The 18225-nt window shown below is 38.3% G+C and overlaps 1 protein-coding gene and 1 pseudogene across 1 annotated transcript in view; one reads left to right on the top strand and one right to left on the bottom strand.

Moving 5' to 3' along the window:
• Positions 1-5365: 5365 nt before the first annotated feature.
• LOC107656723 (uncharacterized) lies at positions 5366-7617 on the bottom strand (annotated as a pseudogene).
• A 2988-nt stretch (positions 7618-10605) lies between these two features.
• The window catches only part of LOC107656734 (bifunctional heparan sulfate N-deacetylase/N-sulfotransferase 4-like), an 80829-nt gene continuing 73209 nt past the window's right edge, over positions 10606-18225 (top strand). The window contains exons 1-2 of the mRNA XM_016444677.1: positions 10606-10938; positions 12844-14096. Of these exons, the coding sequence (XP_016300163.1) occupies positions 13113-14096 (984 nt within the window). The 5' untranslated portion in view covers positions 10606-10938; positions 12844-13112. The remainder of the gene's footprint in view (positions 10939-12843; positions 14097-18225) is intronic.

Consider the following 18225-nt stretch of genomic DNA (forward strand, 5'->3'; position numbering starts at 1 on the left):
AGCGGGCGGGCGCGGGACAGAATCTTGCGGGAGCGGGACTGAAAAATCCGTCCCGCGCAGGTCTCTACATTCAAGTACATGTTGTGATAAAAGATTTTCAGAAGCAAGTAAAATGGCAAGGTTGCTTCAGCAAGTATGTTTTTATCTCACATTTGTTTCAGTTAGTACTGTCTATAGTACGGCGACGGAGAAGTGCAAAACAAATCACAATTCTGAAAACAAAATAACAAATTACAAACGCAAATACAAGTCTAAAAAACAAAATAACAATTCAGAAAGCACAACAAATGTATTGTATGAATTGCCTTTACTATGGAATAAAAAATACGAAGTGTCTATTTACATTTAGTTAAAGGTGGCTGTAACTCATCAGCTCTAGTGGTGCAGATGGATAAGCACGTGTCGTTAGCTTTTTGACGCAATCGACCCGGGTTCGATCCCGCCTTTTGCCGAACGTTTTTTCCGCCCTTTTCAAATCTCGTATTAGCAATGGATTCTATTTACACTAATTGAAAATACTCGAACCCGGGCCGATCGCGTCAAAAAGCCAACGACACACACTTATCCACCTGCACCACTGGAGCTGATGTTTTACAGCTACTTTTAACTAAATGTAAATATACACTCCGTATTTTTTATTCCTATAGGTTTACGGTAGTGGTTGGTGTAGGTGGTATATTATTTTCAAATGCAATATAGCATTACCCTTTTAGCTCCGCTCAGCTGCTGCTATACTACAACCAACATAATACAAGGGATGCCAGATTCACATTCATTTTTTCAGATAAAACAGAAAGCCACAGACATTGGACATTTTCACTTAGACTGTTGCGAAATATGCAAGAAAGCAATATAATTTTGCTGAAATGTCACCATAGGCACATTTTTCCAACTTTATATAGCCTACCGACCTGGGTTGGTATATAAAATACAAATTTTACATCTAAAAGACGATCTGGACAATGTTCAAGGGCAACAAAGATTTCCCCTCCATTCTGATATACAAGGTCTGTATAGCTCAGTCATGTAAGTATAGCTCCTATAACTGAATAGAAAATACTGAAATTTCAAAAAACTGCTTGCCAAACTCACATTTCAACATATTTCAAATCAGCAATAAAATTTTACCCTCAAAAGACACTAAAAAGCTGTAAATGTTGAGCATAAGTTTCATGACTCCAGCCACCATCAAACAGCAAGAATTGCTGTAAGAAAATAAATTTTCGAATTTGTTATTTTGTAATTGGCTCTTTTATTTGGAAGGCATGGCTTCCTTTTTGAGAGCCGCCATATTGGCAGTCTCCCATTTATTCTAAGTGACTTGTCTCAGATATATATTGTCTCTGTAGGAACCCTGTCTCCAAGCAATCCTGAAACGAGAGGGAAAAAAAAAAACTCCACACCACTTACATACTTTTGCATGGTACGCATCAACAAAGACCAAAAGGGGCGATACAATCAGTGAAACTTACCAGTGCTGTTGGACTAAATATCTTAGAATATCGCTTGTGCAAACAGATTAACAATCAATGTAATGCTGTGAATTGAGGTTTCTGTTGCACAATGACACACCAACATTTATCGGTCACAAAAACTTTGCTTAAAACCAAAAATGTCAAACTGGATGAATGAGTCAGTAGGTGAGTGAGAACAAATCTGTGTGTGTGTGTGTGTGTGTGTGTGTGTGTGTGTAACTGTCTGTGTGCAAGGCTCCTGACACAATGACAAGTGTAACTACTAAAAACATGCACACGTTCACACCAACTGGAAAGAAATATGACAAATATGGAAAGAATCTGCATTGCTTTTGTAATACTGAAACACATGGTGCAAGATTGAAATTTATGACTAAAATCATTGATAAATACTTTTATATTTTATCAGAATAGTTAAAACTCTGCCGTTCCAGTGAAATCTTCCTTACACAAAAGGGTTTCTTTCAGGTGACACTATAGGTCAACCTAATGTGCTTAGCTCATTCTCATCTGTTACTGGGTAGGTGGATATGCGCAATTGTGGTTACTTTGATTCAGTTAGACTGAAACTGATCAATAAAGAAAATCATTTCAGGAGTCATTTAGGCATTGATCAACTGAAAATATGTGTGTGCCTATTGCTCTGGCCTGAGAACAGGTTTGTAAAATAAAAAGTACAATGTGATGGATTGCAAGTGCTCTATAAGAAGGATACACCGTTTTTAAGGGCTGTATTGCTGTTTTCAGTATAATTTGGTGTATTGTATGAAAGCACTATAGTTTCCTTAGAATTTCTGTGTCTTGTAATATTTATGCTATTTTGCCTGACCAAACTGCTGAAAAATAATGATTTTAATATACAAACATTGCAGTTTAGTCAACACTAAACTCTATCAGAATTATTTAGAAATGGAGGCAACATCAATTATTAATGATACAAAGTATCTTCTTTTTTAGAAAAAAAAAGTGACTTCCTGTGTGACTCAGGCAGAAATGGAAAAAATGCACCATGTTGCTTGTCAACTGAAATGGAAATGCACTTTCTCTTGATTGTTTCAAACTTTTTTTTTTTTTTTTCAAAATGTTTTCAAAAACTGTATTTGTGTAGTCTTGCATGCAGGAAGTGCTTTTATTTGTACTCCACTAGATTCTATTTGAATAGAATAATTCAGTACTTTCTCCAGTAGTACAAAGCTCACAGTGTTTTTAAATCTCTAAAAGTCCTATTTTCACCTGACACCGACTAAGATTACACATTGAGAAGTTTTAATATAACCTTCTCTTCCAATTAAAGTGAGCTGAAGTACAGAAACCTTACCAACCAGTTAAAAATAGCTAATCAATTCAGACATGCTACATACATAATTCTAGGCATTTTATTTGCATTGGTCGGACATTCTCAATGATGGGTAATGCTGAGGAAAATCATGGTCTGTTAGTCTCAGGCATAACCAGTTCTCTGCATCCATAACCTTAGTTCATAAAGATGTCTTAAGTGTGTTAGCAATGAAACTTTAAACTGTTGTGGGTCATTTCTGCAGCACCAAATAGAACTGCAAAAAATGTATCTGGATCTGTTAGCATTCTTGTTCATTTTAATGTCAGTTGCTTGGCTGACTCTAACTTTGGATGCTGCCATCTTTGTTTATTATTTATTATTTTATTTTGTATTGCTTTATTTAAGGCTCACTTATTACTAAACATTTTACTTATTACTTATTACTAAATTATTACTAAACAGTAAAATAGTCTAATGGAAATAAACAAGCATATTTACAAAAATATTTACACATAAAAATATTGATTAAAATGCCAATGTTCAATAGACAACCAAATATTTTTTTTATGCAAATAGGACATTATTTATTTTATTTTATTTTATTCAATGCTGCTTCTAAATGCTACTTAAGTGTAACATATGTTAACGCAAATAACCGAACAAAGTCAAGAAATAAACAAAAAAATGTATACGTGATATAAAAATATTGATAGAAAGTGTAATTTCCAATAAATAACCAGATGATTTTTCTGATGTGAATATCACTCATGATTATTTTAATTTATTTGATTTGTATAACATTTTATAAACTTTTTTTTTTTTTGAGAAATTTTAAATTTATTTAAATGTATGGGTTACTGGTTGTGCACATGTTTTGAAAATGCAACTACAAATGACTTACTCGTCTCTGCACATTAAACAATGATTAGCTAAAGTATTTTTATTATTAAAAAGATTTCAGCTTTATTGTAAACTTTCCACAGTTTTATTTTTTTCCTAGGTTAATCTACTTCTATTAAAGACCCATTTAAATAGCTTGTCAAGGATGCCTGAAGAACGCTCAAAAATGTTAAGAGAACGTTTCCCAGATAAGCCTGGCTGATTTGCTGATGGAAAATGATGTGTGTCTGCTGACAGGCTGCTTGAAGTATAGTTGTTGGCTGTCATAGTGATGCTATCTCTTCACCAATCAAAGTGCAGGTAGGGGATGACAGGGAATTTATCTCTGTGTTAGAGAGCTCTATATCTCATGGCCTCAATTACAGCATAGAGTGTTAAGCCTTCATTCAAAGAAGTGTGTATGTATGTGCATGTGTTTTTGATGGTGTAAACGAGGAAGAAAGACATGAATCAACAGCAATACCCTGACAACAAGCAGGGGATTTTGAAGCCTTGATAGCGAGATCACACAGTAGCGATGTGCTTGAGTGTGTGTGTGTGTGTGTGTGTGTGTGTGTGTGTGGCAGTGAAACAGACACTGGAAAAGAAAGAAAGCTATACAACATACTTAAAATGTGAGACTAAAATTTGACACTTTAAAATTATTGTTAGTATGCATAAAAATTAAGCTCCATCTGGTATGCACCATTTCAAATGGAGGTTGCCAGGAGGGAAAAAAATAATTTTGTTAATAAAAATTTGTATTCTTTTCATTGGACATAATTAAAACCAGATAAATTTACATAACAAGCAAAATTATGAAATAAAAAGACTTGTTTTCAGATAAAATATGTTAAATATTCATGTTTCGTACACAATTGAAAAATAGTTTCTCAAGTTTTAAAGAATAAACTTAACTAAATTTCCTTTAAAAAATGCCAGTGAGGTCAGAAAATTAATTCAATATATTCTATCTAAAAGCAAGTCTTAATATCTACACATTTTTTCTTCTTAAGTGATGCATTTTTATTAATGGGTCACCTCTGCATAGGGCTTAATTAGTAGAGGACCTTATTGAGCCCCCCTCACATGAGCCAACAAAATGTTCATGGTTTTTCCCCGACTTTGATGCCAGCTCACAGGTTGAATATTACAGAGACATTTTGCTGTTGAAAAACAGCTGATGAAAGCATGAATTTCATTTCCATGCTGGTTTATGCTGTTTAATTCTGGTTTGGTGCTGGTCTAGCTGGTTCACCAGCACAGCCTGTCTGCTCGATCAAGGTTTTTTTTTTTTTTTTGCTGATTTAGCTATTGAGGCAGCCTTTTGTGGGACAAACATAATATAATTATTCAGTGCTTGAGGACAAGTATTCAAAACTGGTGGCCAGCTATATCTTTTTAGTATTATTATTCAATTTAATCATATATGCTTGAATTATGTTGATCATTGTGCACTGGTGTGACTGTCCAGGTTAAAATTCCTTATTTTTAAACAACTTCATTTAAATAAATAATACATTTAATTTGTATACATTTCTTTTACAAATAGAACCAAATATCACATTTTATTTATTTATTTTTACTTTGTGATGCTTAAAAAGTACTTTTGTTGTGCACATACATCTTCTGATGCCGCTGGACACATCATCAGTGATGTTCCTGGAATCATCGGGTGTTTCGGGTCTTTCAACATCATACACCCTCCTCCAGGTGACCCAGCTGGGGCTGATCAGACCCCAGCTTGTGTCCAGCTGGCTGGCTACTTAGTACTCCATGTCTCTCCTCTTTTTCGCCATATCCACCTTGAAGCCCTCTCTGCTGCTTCTGTGGTGCTCTGTATAGCTACCCTCCTGCTCGCTCCCTCAATGCCCAGCTCTCTGTAGGCTCTGGCCAAGGAACGTGCTGCAAACCCCCTACAGCCAACTTCAACTGGGATGCACCTCACTCTCCATCCTGCCTGCTTGCAGTCGCTGACGAGTCCTTAATACTTGGAGAGCTTCCTTTCAAAAGCTTCTTCCAAGCGATCTTCCTAAGGGACGGTCTGTTCCAGCAGCACAACTTGTTTTGTGGATTCCGATACGAGGATGATGTCTAGTCGCAGAGTGGTTACTACAATATGACTAGGGAACTTCAGCTGTTTTTCTAGGTCCACTAGCAGTTGCCAGTCCCTTGCAGAGGCCAGTATGCCTGCAGATTTCCTCTTCTTTGAAGTAGGCTGCTCTCCAGCTCGTACGAAGTTAATTCTCTGCTTGGAGGGTCGGGACCGCTTTGCCCTTTCAACTCCAGTGCCGATAACTTCAGCAATGGTCTTCAGGACTCGATCATGCCTCCATCGGTACCGACCTTCTCCAAGTGCCTTTGGGCAGCAGCTCAAAATATGCTCCAGGGTTCCTCGCTTGGAGCACAGTGGGCATGCTGGTGACTCTACTTTTCCCCATAAGTGAAGATTTGATGGACTCGGCAGGACATCGTACACTGACAGGATGAGAAATTTAATACGGTATGGCTCAGCCTTCCAAAGCTCTGTCCAGGTAACTTTCCTATCTATTGCTTTCTCCCATCTCGTCCAGGCTCCTTGTTGTTTCATTCCTACTGCCCTGCAGGATCTAATCTCCTCCACAGTTGCTCTCACCTCCTCCTGAACAAGGCTGTTCCTTTTCTTCCTTCTGCTGAGGTTCACGTGTGGCGCCGGAAAGGATCCCAGCCCAGCTCTGTCTTGTGTAACCACTCCCACCAGCCTCCTGTGCCACAACCATGCCTCTGCCTCATGAACAGCCTCTTCTGCCTTCCATTTTCTGCCAGTCCTCACTTGGATCCCTGCTTTGGCTACTTTCTGGTCTCTTGAGTCCCTGTATTGTAACACTTCTCTAGTCCTTGTTACTTTGAATTCCTCCCTGTTGTAATCAGTACTTCATATACAAGAAAGGGCCACAGAATTCTAGGGAGAATGCCGTACTGGTACACCCAGGCTTTAAACTTCCCTGGCAAGCCAGAATTGTCTGTAGATTTCAGCCAACACTCTAACTCTGTACAGGTGGCATGGATCGATCTTGTGTCTCTCAAAGAAGTGTCGAACACCTTGCCTAGACTCTCGACTTTCTTCAGTACCAATGATCTTGATTTGGCAGGTTTGAAATGCATTAATTCTGCTGGGGATATGGCACCTGGTTAGTGTATGCTGCACCAGCTTATGAGGAATGGAACCATACGTATTTGCCAGGTCTAGCCATAAGACCGATAAGTTGCCCTTATTCTCTCTGGCCTCCCTAATGAGCTGCCACTCCAGCCCACACTACGCCAGTGTGCTCCAAGCAGCCTGGAATACCTGCAACTCCACCCTTCTGTACTGACGTATCGATATAGGTGGACACCTGTGCGTTGTGCTGCTTCTCCTCCTCCCAGACACTTCATTCTTGCTTGGTGGATCTTTAAGCCACGATTGTTCTTGCAGACCCCCCCCCACCTTTTTAAACGCTATTTGAGCAAAAACAACATTCATGGGGCAATCCATTTCAGATTTTGTTGTTGATTTGAAATATGTAATTTAATTGCGAGTTCAGCAAGCAGTTTTTGAGATTTCAGGATTCCCCCATTCATTTCGGTAGGACTTGGTCTTGTTTGAGCTGCCCGGAGGCGTTGAAAATATGGCCGCTGAGTGAACAGACTTTCCTTGAAAGGGTCTTTAGCTGTATCCCTTCTAACCCCAACCGCTGTTCCATATCCTTGAACTTGAATTATTCCTTTATATGGCAAGACTATCAAAGCCAAAGCATTAACTTGTTTGTTTAAACTCGTAATTACAACTTGTAAACTTGAAATGTTCTGAGAGCTACGACTTGGACCACCGTACTACCTGACGCAGATTAATTTAGTCGTTTCTTATACTGCGATTGAAACGCATAATTCAGAGTCTGAGGACTTGGACAGCTCCGAGTTGAATGTCACGTTGTTGTTATCTCGAAATTTTGGTAATTACGACATGGTGCAAATGCAGCCTTTGCTGTAAACGAGAAAGGGTGAGGAGGAACGGTAAAATTAAAACATCGCAATCTATTCATTATCCTGTTTCTGTTGGAAATACGTCAAAATACCCTTTAAAATATAATACAAAAATATGTTTGAAAAAACTTCAACCTTGTAATTTGTTAACTACCCATATGTATGGGCATTCAGAGCTTTATCAAGTCTTAAAATACTATGAGTTGCATTTATATTATATTATAACACACTGAAAATGGTAACCTAAAATGGTAACAACTTGATAGTTACCTGGTTTTATCCAAGTCAAAAACCTTATTTAATATCACTGAATCAACCTGAATGCATGAATTTACAAAGCTTGCAGTGCAGGTTCTTGCATGTATAGCTGTTTATGAAGACTTACATCTTATCATTTATGCAATTCATAATGAGACATTACATAACATGCAACATAGTGCAATACAAAGTTCCAAATTTGTACAAGAAAACTTCTGCTTGAGAGGTGAAACTTTTTTAGTTTAGAGTTTAATAGGAAGTATATTAAACGTTAATGTTTGAGGAGGGAGCCTGGGAGTTCATAATTTGCTATAATTTTATTTTCTTCATGTGGGGGATGGTTTTTATAAGTTAAAGTGTTGGTCCTGGGTTTAAATCTGAACAGCTGACTTGAGTGTAACACAATGGATCCATAGACAACTGAGGAGCCTCAATTAGAATAACAAATACGAGCTGGGCTTCCCCTGTCACACACACACACAATACACACTCGTCAAACACACAATTACCCTCTTACACACCACACACACATATAGACATTCAGAGTATTCTCTCCGTCTCTCTCACTTACGATTTTCACACACATATTCCCCTCTGTCTTTCTCTCACAAACATACACCTTCTCTCTCTTTTTCACTTTCTTCAGACTCTATAGGGCAGAAAACAATAGGTAGTAAATAATCAAATTAAACGCATGTTTTAGCAGAGAACTGCTGGAAGCTTTCAGCCCCATTAGCTCCAGAAAGGAAGGAGGGAGAGGGGAGAAATGGGAGGAATGGACAGGGAGGGAAACAGGGATGGAGAGGAGTGGTGGGAGAGCGAGAGGAAGGAACGCTCGCCAGACCATCACATTTGGCCCAAATGAGGCATACACTAATGCTGCCTCTTCAGAGTATCTAAGAACTGTGTATGTGTGTGTGTTAGAGAGAGAGATTCTTTGGCTCCTGTCTGTATCAACTCATCAGACTTGCAGGCCACCCAACAGAAGCTCTCATCCTGCTTTAAATAGCTGTTTAACTTTGTGCGTGTGTATGTGTTTGCATGCCCATAGTGAGTGCTGGTTTGTTCTAATCAAATCACACAGGGTTTTAAATTGTGGAGTGCACACGTTTGTTGTACTGCATTGTAAACATGTCTCTAATGACCTCCTGGGTTCTTTATGAGTACAATAGTTTTTGCTTCCTCATATATTATCAGTTTAAAAAATCTCTAATCATCAACCAAAGCTGCACCGCCCTTCATCCTGTGTAAAATCACATCAATCTCTTTATCCCAGTTGTGGTTAATTCTGCAGAACAGTTTAGTCCACGCTGCCTTTAGCATTTCTGCAGTAGTCAGCACTGTCCTTATTCATTTTGATTTAAACCCTCAAACCGTTTTGATTTACGAAACGCAGATCAGAAATTCCTACTCATGGAAACCAGACTGAGTGCTTCCAAAGGGCATTGGAATTAAATGCTAAGAGAAGTATGGTGTTAGGTTTTGAGTATCTAGAACTGGAGGATTTATTTTTTTTTTTTTTATAAAGCAAAAAGAAAATCACGTGTCTGTATAACAAATACATTCTTGTTTTTTTATTCTCATCTGTCCCATAGTCCTATTTTTAATCTTGGAATTTTATTATTTGTAATGTTTTTAGAGTCTGGAATAACAGGAATTTAAAGCAAGCATGCTTGTTGAGGAAAATATAATGGTCCAATTATACACCACCACACTGCCCAGCAGGGACAATGTGTTTGTCTGAGGAATATTATGGATCATACACCTTTTTGGTTTAAAAAAAAAAACAAACAAAAAACTTGCAGCTGTTTATAAGCGTTGCAAGATTCAATTTTTTCCATTTTTAATTGTCATTAAATGATATTATGTCAATAAATCAGCATCTTTGAGATATTAAAAAATACAGGTAGGCTACAACAGAATATGATGGCTTAAATGTATAAAAATAAAATAATGACAGGTCACAATAGTACCATCACAAAACCCATCATGGTGACGCACATGACGATAAACATAAACAATAGGCATAGGCTAAATGTATGCATTCAGCATAAACAAATATATTCAAAAAAATCCAAACAAATGTGATGTTTATGCTGGGAATGCCCATTTAGCCATGTTATTTTAGGTTATGTTACTTACCAAAAACATAATTTAAAAAAAAAATTTTACCATTAAAGTATTTCCTGAAATATAAGTTACACACCCTTACCATTTACTTAATTTTTTAAATAATATATAAATTATAAATAAATATAAGACATTTGAACAATATTTTAAAGAAAAAATACATGTGTTGTCTTTTAAAATACAGTATAATTTATGGTAAGGAAACTTAATCAGTCAGCAGGATTTTGCTCTTTCTTTGTAACATTTTGTCTGACATTAGTTTTTTTTTACATTAGTAACGCTCATTTTTATGAATTAGTATACAAAGGCTTAATGTGGTATTATTTTGCTGCTTGCTCATTATAATTTAAATAATACTACTATATTGTTATAATTATCATTATAATTTAATCTGTAACTAGGGATACTGTAATAAAAAACAGTATTAGCATTTGTCACACCTTCCATATTATACCATACAGTTTACATTACATATCATAACATAAAGTGCCAAACACTCTCTCTCTCTCTCTCTTTCTGTTTGTAGGTGAGCTAAAGCGCAGAGAGCGGCAGCGGCACTATTCAGCACTGGTGACAGTGGAGGGGAGTCGTATGTCTCAGCGCTCCTCTCGGGATATTCTTTTCAGTTCGTCTTTTGAGCGCTCCTCCTGTCTCCAGTCCTGTCTCTCCTCCTGTCTCCAGTCCTGTCTTCCCCCCGCGCTCCTTTAAGCCGTGTCGCAGTGAGAGAAAGGGAGAAAGGGGAAGAGGGCGCGGAGAGAATAGCGAACCGGTCTCCGCATCCTTCCAGGTGGCTGCCTCTGAATCAGAGATGAGATTGGGCTCTCGGTTTCAGAGCTGTAAGGCGCTGGTGTTCCGGAGAGAGGCGGCTCTGGTGTGACACCTTCCCGCTCAGCAGTGCCTCGGGTTCGGCTTAAGGTAAGGTCTCGTCGGCTGGGGATAGCGAACGCGCGGCTTATTTTGAGTTTCGTTTAGTGTTGTAACTTTGTGCTGAACGTATTGTGTGAGAGATTTAAAGATGCGTTGTGTTGGAATGTCACGTTACCGGTATCTGACCGGAGATGCTGTGCGTTTAATTTTACTCGCCTTGTCTTTAACCGCTTTATCGGTCTTTTATTAAATTATCATTTCTCTTACGCGAAATCAGTTCTTTAAGCGCGACTGATAACGGTCTCAGGTTTAGTTTTTAAAGAGCAACCGTTAATGCACAAGCACGTGTAGCCTATGTTTGTCGCCATCAGTGTCTTGGACTAATTTAAAGTAGGCTATTTGAAAACATTTTCTGAAATATTATTTTGGATAGCATCGTAAACATTTCAACAGCTCCTGGTCTTTTTAGAAACCTTGCTAAAACAAGGTTTCTAAAAAGACCAGTAGCGGTTGAAATGTTTACGATGTTCTGTTATCCAAAATAATAATTAATAATAACTAATCCGCCTTTGTTTCTTTTTATTAAATAGTGGGCTTTCATTTTTTTCTTTTTTGGTTTTAGAGATTAGCCTACCTCAGGTTATTATTTGCGTAAAATTGTTAATATTATACAGACACTGTAGCTTGTTTAGGTTTTTAATCAAAATGTATTGATGTATTTAGTCTGTTGATGATGAGAGGACCGAGCCAAGAAGTGTATAAGACATTAATACAATATTATTAGTATTAATATAAGTTAAAGCAGGCAAAAGATCTCATCTTCTGCGATGTTTCCCAGTTCAAAGAATGCGCCGCCTCGCGGGGAAACACGCACACGCGCACGCACGTTAGTTGCACTACATTAGTATGGACATCTCATATCATAGACGCAGTTTTTGTTTAGTGGTGCTGCTATTTATTAAACCTAACTCTTACACAAACTTGTTGACGTTAGTTCTAAAACTAAATATGACGGTTGATTTTTGAGCCTTTTATATTGTAAGGGCCACTTCAAATATTTCAATGTATTTTCAAAAGTATTAGCAAGTAATTGCCAAATCAGGACAGTCTGCAGACTGCAGTAAACTCGCTGATTATTCAGTTATTAATAAACATGGTTGAACAGTAAAATAATAATACACACATCCAAAAAATCACTTGTGATTTGATAGTGTATGTAAATGTAAATTACTAGAATGTCACAATCTCTAATAATCCACTCTCTAAGTAAAGCCTGTGTCTCAGTTATAATGTGTAAAAATGTTCTTTTGGTAATCTCAGTTTTCTCCCGCTATGAAATTCATCCTGTGCCTCGATCTCACATTCCCACCTTCTTGAATTCCCCTGTGATGTTCTCACACAACGCTGTAATCTGTTATTTCAATCTTGTGTAATTCATGTCCCTTTAATTACGTACTCCGATATCACACAGACCGTGACGTGCACATAGTCGCACAGACACACACATAAACAGAGAGTGAACAAGACAGTGGGAAAACGAAAGTGTACGCTTTAGCCACCATCTCTTTTTTTATGCGGAAGCAACTTTAAAGATAACATGCAGTTGTGCGGATTACCTGATGTACACAAAGTATATGTGTGACACAGTTGATTCCCATTAGACAAATGATGAATTTCTCCCTTAGAGCCACCCTGAGGCTCCTATTGGCTCATCCTCCAACTTCCTATTTATATACGGCCAATCACACACTCCTCCCGGGAAGTGTTGGCCACAGCTGGTGAAGTGTTGATTGAAAACAACCTGAAGGCTGACGGCTGTATTGCCCCTCAAGAGCATCCATACACACCCTTGATGAACACTTCTGTGACAGAAAAACACACACATCTCAGAGACGCTTAAAGTTATACTAAAGTATGAATTTGCTTGTCTTTTATCATCTGTATTCTCTGCAGGTTCGTTGGGTGTCAGGAGATATCTCAGGACATGGAGGGTTGCTAGTTGGATGAGGATTCATTTCGGGAGCAGCTGAAAGTGTTGTGTCACATTTTCAACCCAAAACTCTTTCAGTGGCCTGTCTTGGAAGCAAATTTGCCAGTTTTGTGAGATGGTCACATGACTGCAGCATGATTACCAAAAAAGCCAATTTGCAGCTTTAGCCCGCCTCAGCGAACAATCAGAGACTCCCACCCACACACACTCCCACACATGTGTGCCGTTTGCCATGAATCTGGCCACCAAGCTGCGGAGGAATCTGAGGAGGCTGGTCATCCTCCTCGCCACCTTCTGTATGGTCAGCGTTTTAGTCTCCGCCTACTACCTTTACACAGGCTCCACCCAAGGACTGGACCTTGCGGACCGTGCCGCAGGTCCAGACTGTGCCGACCTCCGGGTGCTCCCTTTCCGACAGTCAGAGCCTCGGACGCCTAAACCGATCGATCCGTCACGTAAGGATCCGGTGGTGTTGGTATTTGTAGAGAGTCAGTATTCTCAACTGGGACAGGACATCATCGCCATTCTAGAATCCAACCAATTCCGTTACCATGCCGAAATTGCGCCGGGAAAGGGTGACATCCCGCCTCTAACGCACAATGGCCGTGGACGCTATGCACTGGTCATCTACGAGAACCTTCTCAAGTATGTTGGGATGGACGCATGGAACCGTGACCTTCTGGATAAATACTGTGCCGAATACAGCGTTGGAGTCATCGCATTTCATCGTGCAAGTGAAAACTCCCAGCCTGCACTGCAGCTTAGGGGTTTCCCTCTGACATTGCGAACAAATGTTGCACTTCGAGACTGCTGCGTAAACCCCCGCTCACCTCTGCTTTACATAACGCGGGCGGAAGTGGATCGTGGCCACTTAACAGGAGAGGACTGGACTGTGTTTCAGTTCAACCATTCCACGTATGAACCAGTCCTATTAGCTAAAACTCGGCCCAGTGAGAGTGGAGGGGCCCAGATCATACCAGGTCCCCAGGGTCTCCATGCTACCGTTGTGCAGGACTTGGGCCTGTACGATGGGGTGCAGCGTGTGCTGTTTGGACATGGGCTGAGCTACTGGTTACACAGACTTATACTGGTGGATGCCATCGCTTATCTCACAGGCAGGAAGCTGTCACGATCTCTGGAACGTTACATCCTGGTTGACATAGATGATATTTTCGTGGGGAAGAAAGGGACAAGAATGAATGTGAATGACGTGAAGGTAAGAGAACTGTTCAAAGAATTTGTGTTTTAATTTGAGAAATGTTTAAAATGTGAAAAAAGTTAAATCAAAATACATTTTAAGTCACTTTATTTTAAGGTCCAGTTCTCACTATTAACTATTAACTACGACTTCTACCTCAATAAACTCCTAATTTCTGCTTATTAATAGTTAATAAGGTAGTTGTTTAGTTTAGGTATTGGGTAGCATTAAGGATGTACTGTAGAATATGGTCATGCAGAATATGTGCTTTTTATGTACTAATAAATAGTCAATATGCTAGTAATATACATGATAATAAGCAACTAGTTAAAAGTGAGAATTGGTCCCTATCATTTTCTTAATAAACAAATTATTAATTAGAGCCTTTAAATGGTGTCATGATAGGATGTGTCAACAGAGGCATTCTACATTATACACATACATCTACCATAAAATTATTTCCAATCTGTTTCAACTAATCACCAAAGACAAAACAAAGACTAGTACCCAAGCTCTAATTAGCTGTGTGGGATTTTGGAAGAAGCATTTGGTTGATATTTAGTCTGAGTTCCCCTTCGCAGGTGTTCACGTCTGAATTACTGAATGTGAATGTTTTTGTGGACAAGAAGGGGATGTTGTGTGTGTGTGTGTGTGTGTGCGTGTCACTGAATTGGAGTGGGTGTTTGAGTTGGCCTCAGTCAGTATAAAGAGGCTATTTAGAGGGACAAGAGCAGTAAAATGGTGTTCATTCTCTCTTTCACACACTCATTCATAATCTCGTTCCCACGTTTGGCCCTCTCTGAGGCTGTTCAACAGATTGAAGGGCCGCTCACACTACATTGTGAGATGACTTCATGACTTCCAGAGCTTTCAGATTCAAGTGCATGCACATGAGTGTATATAAATTAATGCAGGCATTATGCAACAATTAGAAACGGATACATTGATAGGAGAGAGTCAAATATTTAAAAGAACAGTTCACCTAAAAATTAAAATTCTGTCATAATTTACTGATTTTGTTCCAAACCTGTATGATGTTATTCTTTTTTTTTTTCAGAGTAGAGTTTTTTTGAAGAATTGTTACACAGCTCTTTCCAAAGTTTGTAGTGAACTGTTAAAGGACAGAAAACCCCATAAACATAGTCCATACAACTTCTAAAAGTCTTCTCAAGCTGTCTGATAGGCTTTTGTGAGGAACAAACTAAAATGAAATTAAATGAATGAAAATTGAATGAATATCCAGTTGGGGAAATTCAGTACAATGGCAGTACATTGTGACTCACTTTAACACTTAACAGAGCATTTAAAGAGTGTCACCAAAAAAAGGTTCCAGGTCTGAAAATGGCAAAGCTCAGAGCCCTAAACGCACACTAAATCTAAGGCTAAGTGGATTTCATCATTTATCATGTTAAAGAACTCGCGTGTCAGGTTTGGAACAAATTTTCCTGAAACTTTGTTATCGCATTTGTTAAGCAGTTTTACAACATTTAAATAGACATGTTGGTAAGTACAAATTGAGTATACGTGTATTTCTGTGGCGCTCCCATAAATATTTAATAAGGGAAATTATAAATGAGGTACCTAACATTCACACATCTTTGTCACATTTTAAAATATTGAACAGACTGGACACAGGAATGGCACATTCTTTATGCTTTCTCCTTATGGGTCATTTCCTTGTTAACTGTCCCTCCGATTTCAAACAAAAAGACTCTATAAACAGCGTGATACCATTATGCCTAGCATGGGTACACATTTAATTTCCGAATCTAATGTTCTCTGAGAAAGGTTAGTGGCTAAGCACGTGACACCTCCCCAGATGTTGCTAGCTAAGAATGTGCACTGTCAAATTCTTCCCGATTGGTCTGAGCTAATTTAGACCTGGCAAATGAGCCAGCAGTAAGATGGAGGTTCTGGAGGGGGTGCTCAGGGAGAGAATTAGAGTTAGTCGCTCTGGAGCACGACTAAAATGTCAGTGGAAAATTCCCGGAAGATTCTGGGGAAAAACAAGGCGTGCAGTGATGGGGGAGAGAAGTGGGAAAGCTTTGATCCACCAGCCATTGTTTTTAGCCACTGTTACTGCTGGCTATAGAGAAGCCTCTGACTGTTTATGACGGGCTGTTCCAGAAATCCAGAACAGGTGCGTGTGTGAGGAAAGGCCGATACTAAGCCAGTGGAATGAAATGGCAGATAACAGCTAATCAATGGAAACCCATGGTTCTTAACTGGTGGGTCGCGAACCAAAAATGGGATACGAGTCTGTTCTGATAGGGTCAGGATGGAATAAACAATGCCAAATACCAAAAATAAAATGCAACTAATCATATATTCACACACTGTTAGGGTAATTACCTTATAAGGGAGGAGAAAACATTCCCTATATATGTTGCTGTGTATTAGTAGAAACAGCTTTGTGGAAAGTAGACAACATGTCTTCATTCTCAAAAACGAAGTAAAACAGCTTAAAACAAAACACACCCAGAATATGTCAAATATGTGTTCACTTAAATTGAATATATTTTGGGTTCTAAAGCAAAACAAGTTGAGAACCACTGGTTTGTAAAATATCACAAAATACTATTTCTCTGTTAGATTACTGTTACAATCATACAACAGATACTTCTTGACTTTTGTTAGAATAGGCCCATCTCATGCATTTGTAGAGAGTATAAAGATGAGAGAGAGAAAACAAGAGCCAGAGAGAGAAAGGAACCCTGTGTGCTCTAGATGTAGGTGTTGTAGATTAGAATGTCACTCTTAGTGACTGGTTGCCATATCTCCCATCAGCCCATGGGACAGACTGAAAAAACAGGGGACACCAGTGATAAATGACTTGATGCACACTTGCACACACTCACAAACACAAATGGGATTTACCCTCACTTTACGTGTGTGTGTGTGTGTGTGTATGTGTGTGGATTCCCCAAGCAGAGATTCTGCTGAAATTGCAGTTAAAGTGACCTTGTGTTGGTGATTGTATACCGGGGAATTTCAGTTGTGTGTGTAAGGCAGTTGTGTAAGTGACAGCATGTGTAGTACTGAACTTAAACTATAGTATAATGGAGTATTTATGAATTTCATTATGTACACTTGGGGAATATATAAATGCAATAATATTATTTCAATTAAAAATAATTGTTTTGTATTTTAATATATTAAAATTGAATTCATTCCTGTGATGGCAAAGACGAATTTTCAGCAGTCATTACTTGAAATAGAAATCTTCTGTAACAATGCAAATGCCGTAAATGCCTTTACTGTGCCTTTAATTAATTTAATACATCCTTGGTGACTGGGATATTTGTCAAAAGTCACCTGTTATGATACTCTTTGGTATCTCCTTTAAAGGTGTCTTGAGTAAAACAGCATCAAACAAAGCATACACAATGACCTGAACTGGAAGGGATGTGACTTGTTTTACAGAATAAGGAAGTTTTCTGAGCATAACCCCTATAAAAGTATTATTTGCTTTAAAAAAAAAACATCTTACTGGCCCCAAACATTTTAAAGATATTGTGAATTAGCCTACCACCTTTTTTATGATTTTATTCTTTTCCAAAAACAGTTTTGCACTAACGTTATGGTTTTGTATATTTGTATGATTTAACATCAAGCATGATAGCATTTAATGCCTAATTATACCAAGTACGGTACTAAAATCAAAAAGCAACAAATAATAAAGACGACTATTATCTCCTCAGCTGCACTCTGTTTTAGTTCATTTAGGTCAATCAGACTATTTTAGTGAATGGATTCAATGATTCATTTTTGCCATCACTCAAAAATGTTCACTGAAGTCCCTGTGCAGCTTTTTCATGTATTAAAATGTTGGAGGCAAATATATATAAATAAATATTGCAGTTTATTACTATGCGTATTGCTTACAGTTGTGGAAAACCATGGAATGAATTAATTATTGCTTAACTGGATTTTGATTGTACTTGACATCTTGCATGAATTCTAATTGGCTTCAAATGCTAGTTGGTCGAAATAATGGTTTCTCTGAAACAAATCGCTCTTTTCATTTCAAAGCAAATGCATAAATATTGAGACTGTTAGCTATATCTTTTGGCCCTAGTACACTTACAGCTGGTTTGTGTGTGTGTGTGTGTGTGTGTGTGTGTGTGTGTGTGTGTGTGTGTGTGTG

Source organism: Sinocyclocheilus anshuiensis, unplaced genomic scaffold (genome assembly GCF_001515605.1).
Source record: "Sinocyclocheilus anshuiensis isolate Anshui unplaced genomic scaffold, SAMN03320099.WGS_v1.1 scaffold85, whole genome shotgun sequence".
Lineage (NCBI taxonomy): Eukaryota > Metazoa > Chordata > Actinopteri > Cypriniformes > Cyprinidae > Sinocyclocheilus > Sinocyclocheilus anshuiensis.